The sequence below is a fragment of the Microtus ochrogaster genome, linkage group LG5 (assembly GCF_000317375.1).
Source record: "Microtus ochrogaster isolate Prairie Vole_2 linkage group LG5, MicOch1.0, whole genome shotgun sequence".
Classification (NCBI taxonomy): domain Eukaryota; kingdom Metazoa; phylum Chordata; class Mammalia; order Rodentia; family Cricetidae; genus Microtus; species Microtus ochrogaster.
In genome coordinates this window covers 47089102-47102493 of record NC_022031.1, presented here as the reverse complement: position 1 = coordinate 47102493, position 13392 = coordinate 47089102, and the positions used below count along the sequence as shown (strand labels likewise).

Here is a 13392-nt window from a genome sequence, read left to right as displayed (position 1 = left end):
AAAAACCAAAAAAAAAAAAAAAAAAAAAAAAAAAGCTAAAAAGTAATGAGATCTCAAAATATAACAAAAATTATTTTTGCAACTATGCCTCCATAAACTTGCCATTTGAAAATTTAGACTTTACAATTTCTAACATTTTCTGTGAGCGACAACAAGCGAAAAATGCACTAAACGATACAGCAAGTTTCAGTTTGATCTTGAGTCCCCATTCCTGAAAGCAGATGATGCTTGTGGGATAGGAAGCCAACAAATGCAGGTTCATTTGAGGTCTCTCCCTAGGGTATTCTTTCTCATTTTATGCTAAACCAGAATTTAGCAAGCTAAGGTTGGCACCTGAAAGTATTTGATGGGAGACTGGGGTTGGGGATTTCTTTCAAAGCGAAGCGAAAATGCTGAAGACTGAGAACATATCACTGACTAAGAACACATCCACCTATTTAAACAAACTGTGAAAACAAGCAGGCGAGCTGCTGGCTGCTCTGAAGAGCACTGGAAAACTCAGGCTGTAGTACAATGGAGAAAAGTTCTATATCTCATCTTTCTGCTTCGATTCCATGAGACAGCTGGAAGTTCTTTCTCAGGTATAAATCTTCACCCTGCATCAGCCCAACCTCTAAGGCTAAGATGGTAAGCCTTAACCTGAACCTCTATCTACCAAATTGGGGTTCTACATCTGACTGAACCTACCTTATTCTTCAGCCCTCCATTGCTGGTTAAGGCTCTTTCACTAGAACTAAGAAGCTGCCCCGAGGGAAGACTCATCATGGAGGACCTTGACCCAGTGATGATACCTCCTGAGTCACACACAGGTAAAGAATACTTGGGTTGATGGTAGGCACTGAAAAGGACTCCTTACAATGAAGGAAACAGAACCTCACCCCTAAAGTCACAGGAACTGGCACTAAGGTAAGGTGTGAAGATGACTCACTGCCCAGATCAATGAGAAAGCACCTTAGCGCTGCCAATGCTTTGATTCTAGCCTTAGGGAAACCTGGAATAGAGAACCAGCAAAGACTCAGACTGCTTTCTGTAGAACCCCATTGCTTACAATCAGTAGACCATCAGATTTACACTCTAACCCAAAGAAAATGACCAAGAAAAAGAGTGTACAGTGAAAAGCTGAACTTAAGCCAACTTTACTTTCCCCTAGCCTACTTTCTATTTCATTACCACAAGAAGCAGCCTGGAACTCACAACTGATTTTCAATGAATGTATGCTAAGGTTCAGATAAAATAACTTCAATTCTTTTTTAATTGTTGTTAATGATTTATTATTTATTCTGTGCACATCAGAAGAGGGAACTGGATCTATAGATGGTTGTGAACAGTCATGTGGACACTGGGAATTGAACTCAGAGCCTCTGGGAAAGCAGTCAGTGTGCTTAGCCACTGAGCCATCTTTCCAGCCCCAAAGGAAAAAAGTATACTTTTTTGAGGGGGTGGCGGGGTAATAGTGATAGGCTCTCTCTACATAGCTATGGCTGGTCTGGAACTCACAGAGACCCACCTGCCTCTGTCTCCCAGTGTTGGGATGAAAGGCGTGTGCCAACACTGCCCAGCCAGAATTTTCAAGAAAGGTGAATGATCACCCTTGAGCACACAGCAGTAAGAAGAGAGTCTGGTCCCAGCACCAAGCGCTGCGCTTAGCCACAGAAACCTCAAAACAATCATTTTAGCAAATTTTACCTGCATCTTTTTTCTTTTTCAAACACAGCCAAAGATTTTCAGCAAACAAGATTTGAAAACCCTTTTTAATATTTCTTAAAGCGTTATTAAATTACATCAGGCAAAACAGCACACAACTGTAATTCCAGAAATCAAGGGGCTGAGACAGAAGCACTGTATGAGGTCAGCTGGCCTAGGCAGGTTTTGTCTGAGAAACAAAACAATAACGGCAACCAAAACATTGCCTTACTAAAGAAAACCACTGTCTGGAAAACAGAAGGCTATATGACCAGGTATGGGGCCAGAAAGACTGGCAATCATTTAAAGAATGAATCCATCCTGCACAGTAGTACACTGACTACTAACTCCCCACATGCGCCTTTGCACAAGCTTAGGCACTGACCAGAGATGTGGGGTAGATGAGATGGAGCGGCTAACCTTTAGGACACTGGCCATTAGTGTCCTGAAAAAACTCAACACTTCTCCAAAATAAGACCACTACTCATGAAACACTTATCTTACTTAAGAACTATACGGTAGGTATGTTTCTATAAATATGAAAAACATATAACTCATAAAACAAAAATCTAACTATAAAATGAAAATTATGTAGTTCACCATCACAGTTTATATTCCTCATAGAAAAAGAAATTTGCAATTGCTTTCAAATTCTTTAAAACCTTAGAGACTTGGTCTCTTTCAAGGACTCTGTGGTCACGATTTTAGGGAACCTACTTCCCTCCATGTTCCCTAACAGCTGTTTTCAGTTTAAATATGGACAGGAATCTCCAGAATGGAAAAGGTGCAAACCCCAAAACACTGCACAGCTCACAGGAGGCAGTGCACGCAGAAAAGATGGGGCAGGACACAGACACGGTGAGCTGAGACTGGCCTGCTATTGGAGTCGGCGCCCAGAGCCGTGGCCTCAGCACCTGTCTGTTTAACTAAACACGGCCAATAAATAAATAATAAAATAATAATAATAAATTAGAGGAAAAATTTCACCTTTACTGTCATATTCAGAATTGTTTTTCTTAATATTCTCTAAACAATATGGCATAACAGCTCTTAACTCAGTATTGGGTATTATAAATAATTTAGAGACGGTTAAGTCCACGGAAGGACATGCATAGGTTATAAGCAAATACTAGGCCATTTCTAAGAGGGATGCAAGCAGGAACTGATTTGGGTATTTGCAAGTGTTTACTTACTGGATCAGTTCCGTGGGGATATAAAGGAGTATTTTTACATGTCTCCATAAGTCATTCAGATGTCTTAGATGCCAGGTCCTAAATAATACAGGAGCTCAATGATCTCAAGGTCCCTTCTAGCACAGATGTGGCAACCTGCTAGCTAAATTCACTACATTCTCGTGGTTTTCACCCCATTTCCTAGAGGATTATGCAAAAAAATTAGAAAATTAGATTGGTGGGAAAGCACATCTTTGGAACCTATAAAAGAAATCAATACTGGTAAGACAGACACTGGGGAAACCTCAGTGTAATAAAGAAAGTTGACACTTAGCAAGATCGTGCGTACAGGAAGGAGGGCACGGTTCTCACAACAGACGACCTCATTCAGAACAACTAAGAACATGCCCTTCCTCCCTACCCTAAGAATGCCGCCCCCTTGCCATACCCTCTCCTCTGAGCACCCAGGAAGCGAGAATATTTGTTGTGGAAACACCAAGCCCTTCCCACTACCTCAAGTCTCCTCTCAGAGGCCAACAAAGCAAGACTCCTTGCCCCAGCACATTTCCGGGAACTAATTCGGATATCTGGACGCTAACTGATGCATCTCTGCTCCGCCCACACCAACACTCCTGTCTTCAGATGTCTCTGTTCCCAGCACCTATCCCACCATCATACGATGACATTGACCATCTGGTCACAACAGAGCAGCCTGCGAGACTAATAAACCCTTCTCTTTATAATACTAATGACAGCAATAACTTTCACATACATTCTAAGGATGCTTACACATTATAGATTCAAAAAATATGGGCCAAATTAAGAGTGGCAGAAGAGATTTATTTTTGGAGCTGCCAATCAGTTCACCACCCACTCCCTACAATCAAAAGTTGGGCTCTAAGCCCAACCCATGATGGGTAGCATCATCACCAAAGCTCAGCTACAAGGTAAGTCACTCTCCATTCAAGCATGTTTGGCAGGCTGTTGTTAGATAAATGATCTTACATATTTTAGAACTCTCTGGCTCTATAACAAATGAGTGTATCTGAGTTGACCCAGACTTAGACCTTCTCAGATTTTGCTTCTATGCAGGAAAGTATTACATTTCTCAATCAACTCAGAAATAAATTTAATTACATCTGAAGTTGAGGCTTTCCTATACTGTATAAACACCGAGGGGATAGTTTCCTGTAAAACCTTGTTACACCAACAAACACATCACTCAGATGCAAAGTGTTGCTGGGAGGAAAAAAAAAACATACTATTAGAAGGGTCAATAGGACTTTTCTTGTCTAGTAAGAACATTCTTTTTTTTTTTTTTTTCAAGACAGGGTTTCTCTGTAGCTTTGGAGCCTGTCCTAGAACTAGCTCTTGTAGACCACGCTGACGTCGAACTCACAGAGATCCGCCTGTCTCTGCCTCCCACATGTCTCTGCATGCAACACTACTGCCCAGCTTCTAGTAAGAACATTCTTTTTTTTTTATTATTGTTTTTTAACCAACTTTAAAGGGTGATCAAATTATATAGATCATAATTTAAAGACCTGTCCATACAGATACTCATAACTGTTCAAAGTACTGAGAACAACAGGCTGTGAGCCTGTTGTTAATATATATATATTGTTTTTTTTTAATTTATTTATTTATTGAGGATTTCTGCCTCCTCCCCGCCACCACCTCCCATTTCCCTCCCCCTCCCCCGATCAAGACCCTCTCCCTCCTCAGCTTGAAGAGCAATCAGGGTTCCCTGACCTGTGGGAAGTCCGAGGACCGCCCACCTCCATCCAGGTTTAATAAGTTGAGCATCCAAACTGCCCAAGGCCCCCCAAAGCCAGCACGTGCAGTAGGATCAAAAACCCATTGCCATTGTTCTTGAGTTCTCAGTAGTCCTCATTGTCCGCTATGTTCAGCAAGTCCAGTTTTATCCCATGCTTTTTCAGACTCAGGCCAGCTGGCCTTATAGTCATCTCGGCAACTTAAACATTTGGTTAAAATGAGACAGAGCTGACCCCTTCTCCCGCCTCTCGCCTGGCATTCCTCCTGTGATAATTACAAGTAAATAAACCCCTATCTAGGAACAGGAGTACTCAGATCTGAGCGCTACAAAAAATGTTGCTTCCGGGAAGACAGGGCGTGGCAGTGCATGAGAAAGTCCAAGAGGCCTCCCTTACCCCTGATTTTTTTGTTCGGGTCTTTATGTAATTCTTTCTTCCGTGAGTTTGAGTGAGAGCTGAAATTTGTGCCTCACCAGCACAAATATGACAAGGATGACGTCCATGACTTCCACGGTGACAGCAAATACAGGAGTCATTTCCACATGGCGAGCAGCTTTCTTCTGTGACATTCCTTCCTGCTGTACTGCACAGGGGTGTAACCGCCACTGTCCGAGGAGATTCTCTAGATGCTTCTCTGCTGTTCTGATGGAGTAAAGTCCCACCCCCACCTCTACACCTGGACTTCTGGACAGACAGACACTGACGAGACAAATGTGTCTTGCTTTAAGTCACTAAGTTTGCAATACTACAGTTACCTAGCAACCAATAATTAATGCACATGAGAAACACAATATAATCAGAGAGCAAATTGAAGGCAACAGGATAATGAGTATGAGACAGGAAGGTTCAGGCAACCACGGTAAAGGGTGACTCACTAAGGGACAGGGGTATTCTGAAACACTTCAGAAAAAGGTCAGCTGGGAGACCTGGTGTAAGGGTTTCAAAGGTTCAGAGAGGCAGACGAGCAGAAGGAACAGCACAAAAGTAGAATCAATCAAATGCCAGAGACAGTAATAACATCACACTGAGGAACAGTGGGAGAGGGCTGGGTAGGTGATATGGGTCCAGATCTCAAAAGGCCTGAAGGTCAGGGGCTGAGTGGGCTCATCTTTGACACTATAGACCACAGCAGGAAAGCAAAGGCTCTTGAAGAGGAAAATGGCTAAATAAAAGCCCTATTTTCAAGAACTTAATCCTATCACAGCATAAAGGATAGAGCTGATTACAGATAAGAAGACCAAGAATAGATATGCTAAGCACAGTAGTCTTCAGGAGAGGCTAACGGGTGGGGGAGGGGCTTTACCCACATTAATAACCAAAGGCATGCAAATTAAAGCTATAAAACACTATTCTATGATTTATCAAATTAGTAAGGAATAAAACCTAATAATACTAACAAAGATAAAGCAATCTCAGACACTGTTGGTGGGATCATAAATGCAACAGTCTTTATGGAAAGTCATTCAGCAATATGCACTAATAATCCTGAAATATTCAGACCCTCAAACTCAGTACTTCACTCCTTAGAGTGAACTCATACACTCATTCAGCAAGTGTTACATGGATTGCCTACTTCATTCCTGACCGGGCTACAACTAAGGATCCAACGCTGGAAAGAGCAGGCCTATGGCTTTCACAGCATACCGGAAAGACAAAGAGTGAAGAAACACGCAGAATTATTTATATTACAGGCCACAAGGAGACTGTGCTTTCAAATGGCTATTTAAAATTGCGATAGGTGCTTTTTCATTTGGTAGGTAGAATGTCAGTCTCACATTTTAACTTGTGAAGCCCAAGACATCTTCTCTGGATAGTGACCTTTCTGCTGAGAGAGACGGAGGATGAGGAGAGGTTAGCTACATGGAAAATGGGAAGGAAAAGAATTTTGTAACAGAAGAGACAACACTCGAGAAAGAATGTCAGAGGTTTTGTTGTCACATGACTCAACAGATAGATATGATCGCCAAAGGAGGACCAGGAACTGTGGAACGGCCTTGAGATGAAAGTTAGGAGAAAGCAATCGAGTGTCAGCCTACAGCCCAGGGATGAGAGTGCCATGTTAACTGAGGAAAGACCAAAATGGCTACAGACAAGGGCACCCAATGCATGTGGCGGGAAGAGGAGTGAAATAAAGCTAATACAAAGAATGCTGCCTGCTTGTCACAGTTCAAATAGGCAGACTAACCTGAAAATGGATATCTAAGATTCTACCAGCCGTGAAAATCATTACCACTTAGAGACAGAAATGTTTGGCTGGGTTACACTGAAAAGGTGAAGAGGAGATGAAGCGGGGGTTAAAAATACCTAAGTGGGCATGATGACACAGGCCTTCAAATCCCAGCACCGGGGAGGATAAGGCAGGTGTATCTCTGTGATTTCAAGCCCAGTCTGGTCTACATAGAGAGTTTCAGACCAGTCAGGGCTACACAAGTAGATCCTGTCTCAAAAAAAAAAAAAAAAAAGACACAAAAATACATATTAAATATGTGCATATGAGTTAAGAAAAAATTACTTGGAAACCCATTTTCCCTATAGTTAAACACGAATGGCTTTTGACTGTGCAAAATAGTCACAGAAAATGAGTCTTCTCAGAATAATATATGCTTTTTATTTACCAGAGGCCAATGTGTATATAAAAAGCTCAAAAGGTTTGGAATCTGCCCCGCCCCTACCCTGCCCAAGCTGATGAACACCACAGGGTTAAATGTAGAGAGTGGGACCTGCATGTGTTAGGGCACATTCGTGTTCAGAATCACAGGCAAGTCATGAAGGGAAACATGAGGACAGTGGGCTGAAGTCAGAGACCCTCTCCTTCCTATGCCCCCAGCTGAGAGTATCATATACTTGGTCCATTTAACAGTATTGGGGACTTTAAGGGCATCTTATGACACAGGTGCTATTGATGCTTTTCAACTTCTACATGTTCAAAATTATTTGAAAATAAAAAGTCCACAAAGAAAAAGATAGAGGTACTCTCAGTACAAAAACTGACCCAAAGTCTGAAACGTGTATTAATTATACATGAGGCAATTATAAAAAAAGCAGAAATAAACCCGTTTTCTCAACTGCCAAGACTCTGTCACCACTCCTCTCAAAGGATGCAGGATGCCAGTGCATGTCAGGAAAGATGCTCACAGTCACTCAGCCTAGGCAGTTGCCTGAGCCTGTCGAAGCCTTTGTTACTCATGCATCACAGAGTGGTAAATGCTTGTCAACTGTGAGACGCTACACATACATTAATCGTTGTTTCTTAAAACTTTACTTGACTTCTTTCTCATTAGAGGGAGAACTTGTCTAAGAAAGGATAACTATTCAAAGTTCTTCAAGTTTGTGAAATCATCAAGTTCACTTTATACAGAGGGGTCAAGATTCAGCCAATAGATTCACACAATAAGTTGTTACAAATTGTCTTCATGGCAGTTGCCTGCTACAACCTCAAAATGTTCTGATCTGACTTTTTCTATAAAGTATATTAGACTAATTAGCCTTGTTATCTTGCAAATAATTTTATTAATTCTGAAGACCTGGTTCGACTTGAAATAACATAATGAAGTTTGATGGTATATTCGCTCACAGTCTGAAGAATGAAAAAAGACCATACAGCAATCATACGTACAATGTGTTTACTGGATGAAATACATTGTCCTCGTTGACAATAGAAATGAAATAATAGCTCTTGAATAAAAAGGACAATTAAAGTCAGGAGTTTCAGGAAATCCTAAAGATGAACAGTGATAACCCAAAGCAAATTTTACAGTCTATCAAAGAAGATACAGCTTTTCTGAAACTGGAAAGGCTTATATACTCATAAATGATGCAATCACAAAGTATCACTCTGAAACTTTAAGGCTTGGATATCCACTGTCATCTAACCCGTCTCCCATGAAGTACAACCTTAACAAGGAAAATATTACCTTACTTTCTGGGTTAAGGGGTAGAACATAACCTAAACGCTAATGGGAAGACAGAGCACTAGAGGGACCCTTCCAAATCAGGGCTTTCTTTATCCACTAAAACTTCAAGGTGGCCCATTAACAAGGTATTAATTTTGTTCCCTGGAGAATGTATTTGTTAAATGAAAACAGGAGAGAGTAAATACCACATCAAGACAACAACAAAACCTCTTCTATAAGAAGTTTATAAACTATTCCATAGCTTTTTAGGGTAGAAAGAAAGCATGCCTTCCTGTACTTCCCTCCCTCCATCATGCAAGGGTCTACTCACTTCCGGTGAGTGTGGTCCAGGCCACTGTTTGGTATTGCTTCCAGCTTCGCATTTCTCTGCCCACAGATATTTCCATAGCTGTCGTATCCTGACACTAGTCTGGCGGCTGCACCTGTTGCTACTGAAAAGCCACAAATAAATCCCTAGGAAAGAAAACAGAAAAAACACACACAAATAAACCATTTCAATAGCAACAGTCGCTACTTGATATGATAATGAGCTTCTTTTGTCTGCTGAAGGGAACAAAGAGCTATATTTCCTTATAGCAAACACTATTACACTGTTTTCCTTGGTCTGCATGGGAAGAGCATGAAGAAGTCCACAGGGGAATACCATTTGCTTCTGGAACAAAACAAATCCCAACCTTCCATCTCTTAGGATCACCTTTGCATTTTGTGACATTCATGGCAGTGCCTCCACACTGAACACCTGCTCTGGGCCAGGCTGCATGCAGGGTATTTATCAAACATTCTCCAATTCTCCTGAGGTGGAAACCAGGGCCTGGGGAGGTTACATACACTACCCAAGGCCACAAAAGCTAGTAAAGATCAGTATGTAGAATCAAAGTCAGCTGTCGTCATTCACTAGTTTTCCTTGGTCATAAAAGAGCTCTGTTAAATGAACAACAAAGGATACAGAGGGGGTTAAAATCCAGAGAGCAACAGGCTGTGAGGTCTGAATCATCACTTCACACAACCTTCCTGCAACAAAGCTGCATAAGGGCCAAGACTTACATCATGAAGCTCACTCTTGATACAGGAGAGTGGAGGGAGAGTGGGCCACTGGCTTCATGGACTGTAAAGGTCACTTATCTCAGGGGAATATGCTTCTTCCTGGTCCCAAAGGCAAATGGTAGACACTAGGGACCATATCATGCTTGCTGAGTCAGACATGAGCTGATCACAACCAAGCAAGGGAAGCCAAAGGCAGCCACAGCATAACACGCATAAGAACAGCAAGTAAGATCAGCAATGGCTGATACATTGGCTGCACTGGACACGGGGAGAGGGGGTGGCCTGGCCATCGAGAGGACTCACTTCTGCTATTCTTAATCAGGTTATGAAGGCAGAGACAGTCACCAGCAATTCTTTTCTCAATGGTGCTGCTGGATCTCAGGCTGCAGAGGTGCATGCTCCAGTCTCAAGCAATTCCTCACAGAAAAGCATTCTCCCCACTACGCATACTTACCCAAAAAGCCTACAAATCTATAAACTCTCTTTTCCAGATAGCTCTTCTGACTTTGTACAGATAATGAGAGATGCAAGCACAGCTCTATTCAGTGGAAGCTTCTAAAAGCATACTCTGTGAGAAAGCGGACTGAGAAGGGTAACTGCCCAATTTTCTAGTCTGGGACTCAATCGACTTTCTTCCTCCGTTTACTCACCTGACAAATAGGCATAGAGGATGTAGCTCCTTGAGCTGGGTAGGGATTAAAGAGCATGGTAGTGAGAGCTTAATAAATAGCTCCTATACTGATATTAGGAACCAGGGCATGTATGCGGGAAAGACTAATTAGGGTGCTGTGTGCTGAGCAAGATCCTAAGTAAGGGTAAATACAGAGGCTACAATGGAGAATTTTTCTATCATTTGGATCCAAAATGTCTCCCAAAAATCTGTGTTCAAAGTCCCCAACCTATGAGCTTATGACGTGACTGGGTGGGTATGGCTGTGTAACAAGCCAGCCCGGCATGTCTTCAGGCTACACAATGCCTTTGTGGGACTGTGAGGCCGTGGCTGTTGCTTCATAATCTCTCACTGTCAGGGCATGAGGTGACTCTGCTCTATTCCATGTTCCTACCACAAGGGGCCAAGCACTGGCCCCAAAGCATCAGACTGAACGCTCTAAAACTTTAAGTCAAAATAAACCTTTTCACTTCATAAGGTGGCTGTCTCAAGCACTTGCTATAGTAAGGGAAGGATACCAAGAAAGATCAGGGGGTAACAAAGGGAATAAGTATAGTGGATGGACTCCCCCTAACATTACTACCTGGGAGCCTTTGATCCAATCACCAACATCCATTCTGCTCTCCTCATCTCTAACAGCAAGCAGCCCATCCCTCAGCATGATGGCGACAACACAGATCCAGTCTCTGGCTAAGTGTCTGCTACCTGGCAGGTGATCGATACACGGGGGCCGTTAGTAGTAAATCTGAACAATGAAGTCAGCCCGCAGAGGTTGACATCAGTACCAAGAAGTGACAAACCCCCCTTTGTTCCCTGTGTCAGAACAAGGTTCCGTGAGGCGGGGGTAATGAGTAATAACGCTGGTAATTCTGTCCTCACACAGAAGCACTGTCAGGCCACAACTAAAGTTCTTCACTAGTCTGGAACAGCAGAGTGGTTAGTTAGAAGGTTATGTTCTTCTTTCACTATTTATAGGAGGTATAGAAATTTTGTTAGGATTCCTTCAAAGGGTTTCTGATTTCCCTTCCTGGTTGTTTTTTTAACAGTACTGTTCAATACTATGGGTTCCTCCTCTTCACTATACGCCACCTCAGGGATGTGACAGGGCATAAATTATGTGAGAAATATGTGTGTTTACACACACACACACACACACACACATATATATTCATATGCCAAACTGGGACACTGTCATATTTTCACATTGGTCATTTAAAATTCCTAGAAGCTTCCAGAAGTACTACAGCAGAGAAGCTGCAAGGGTGAGATGGGGTAAGGTAAGGGTGGGTAGCAAGTCACTAAGGGGTGAGAAACAATGACTATTGTCCTAGAGACTTCCTGCTTGATACGAGCAAGATGATTCAGAACAAGGCCCAATCTAATTAAAATTCCAATCTCTGTAAAAAAGAAAAACACTAAAATTCAAATGCAGGCGACAATATCATTTCAGAAGAGAAAAAAAAACCCACAGTATATGAAATTAAAACAGGATGGGAGAGGCTTTTCAGAACACACTCAATACTTTAATGGCTTTCCAGAAAGACTACGGAAAAGGCGCCCAGCAGAAAGAAATCACACCACAGGAGAGCCTTTGTCAATGCTGAGCGAGACACAGTCACTATTACTGAGTAAGGGAAGCATGCTGATTGACCGAGCTACTGAAGGGTTTTGGGGACTACTGTGCAGAGAGGCACAGCCAGAGCACTCACAAAACTCGGTGACTAAAAGCAGATACAGGTACAGAGAGCTAAGGGACAGGGGATCGCAGACAAGACCTGGCTACTGACTATCCACCACTGAAATGAGAGAACAACTTGCAAATGAGAAAACTGTGCTGCTCGCTCCTGTTCTAAGGACTAGCGTTACCTAAATACAAATTTCTGCTTAGACTTGTGCACCACCAGGCTACGTGTTCCTGTCGTGTGCGCGTTTGATTTTCACACCTAAGTTTTAACTGAGCAGAGCAGATGGTCTTCACTAGGTGTGGGGGTGGGGGCTCAACAAAACCTGAGGTGAGTAGGAGGAGGATGTGAATATGCCAAAAAAATGTGGCAAAAATAGTAAGCAGGGGAAATGAGTGACAGGCTAGCCGTGTCCCAGCAGTTCACAGCAACATACCGTACCCCTAGCTCTTCTCAAACACCATCACATCCTAAGTGGCAATCAGTGCTAGAGTCGATCTCCCCAGTAACACACATTTAAAGCAGCAGGGTGGCACTTGGGTCTGGAGATCCTCTTCCAAGAATCCTGGATGAGAAAGGATGCTGGGATCTGGCAGATAAGTCGGAATAGAAGGCCTGGCACAAAGGTATGCCTATGCAAATGAAGCTTCTGTGAGCACACCAAATCTATGGCTTCCTTTAAAGTTTAAGAGGAAGCATTGCTCTCAACGGAAGAAAAAAATGTTTGACAAGTCTAGAAAACTGTACTCAATACGCATTTTTTGTAGCATATGAAAAAGAGTATATCCCCAAGAGGATAAAGTGTAAGGGCCCTAGATTAACAAGCCCTTTAGGTGGTTCAAGTCATTTTTACCATGGAATGGTTTGTGGGGGGCATAAAATTAGGTGCCTATTTCTGGTAGGTACAGAAAGCATGATTGGAACTCTAGGAGAAACAGGTTAGGATTAGAGCTGAAAAATTCTACCCAGAATCACTAGAGAACAGGCCTCAGAATGGGCTAATTTTTCTTCCACCTCTGTGTCATGGTATCCACTAGGCAGACTACTTACAGACTCCTAAATTTGTTTTGTTGTTGTTGCTGTTGTTGTTGTTGTTTTGGTTTTTCGAGACAGGGTTTCTCTAAGTAGCTTTGGAGCCTGTCCTGGAGTCTGTCAACCAGGCTGGCCTTGAACTCACAGAAATCCTCCCCCAAGTGCTGGGATTAAGGGCGTGTGCCACCGCGACCCAGCACTAATTACTTACTTTTCCACCTCTTTCCTTTCCTCCTTGTTTGAAAGCACTGCCTTTTGAGTTTCACACCACTTATTTGGATTTCTGCCCTAAACTCCAAAGTGTTCAACCTAGAATCTCTTCCACCTTTCAAGCCACCTTTTAAAAAATAATTTATTTTTTTTTTGAAAAAATAAAATAAAATAAAAATAATTTAATTTTATGTGCATTGGTATTTTGCC

General features: G+C 42.3%; 1 protein-coding gene across 3 annotated transcripts in view; it reads right to left on the bottom strand.

Annotated features, from left to right (window-relative positions):
* The window catches only part of Slc44a1 (solute carrier family 44 member 1), a 158026-nt gene that overhangs the window by 98708 nt on the left and 45926 nt on the right, over positions 1-13392 (bottom strand). For all 3 annotated transcript variants that reach the window (XM_026786600.1, XM_005362191.3, XM_013351888.2), the window contains exon 3: positions 8855-8997. In XM_026786600.1, coding sequence (XP_026642401.1) covers positions 8855-8997 — 143 coding nt within the window. The remainder of the gene's footprint in view (positions 1-8854; positions 8998-13392) is intronic.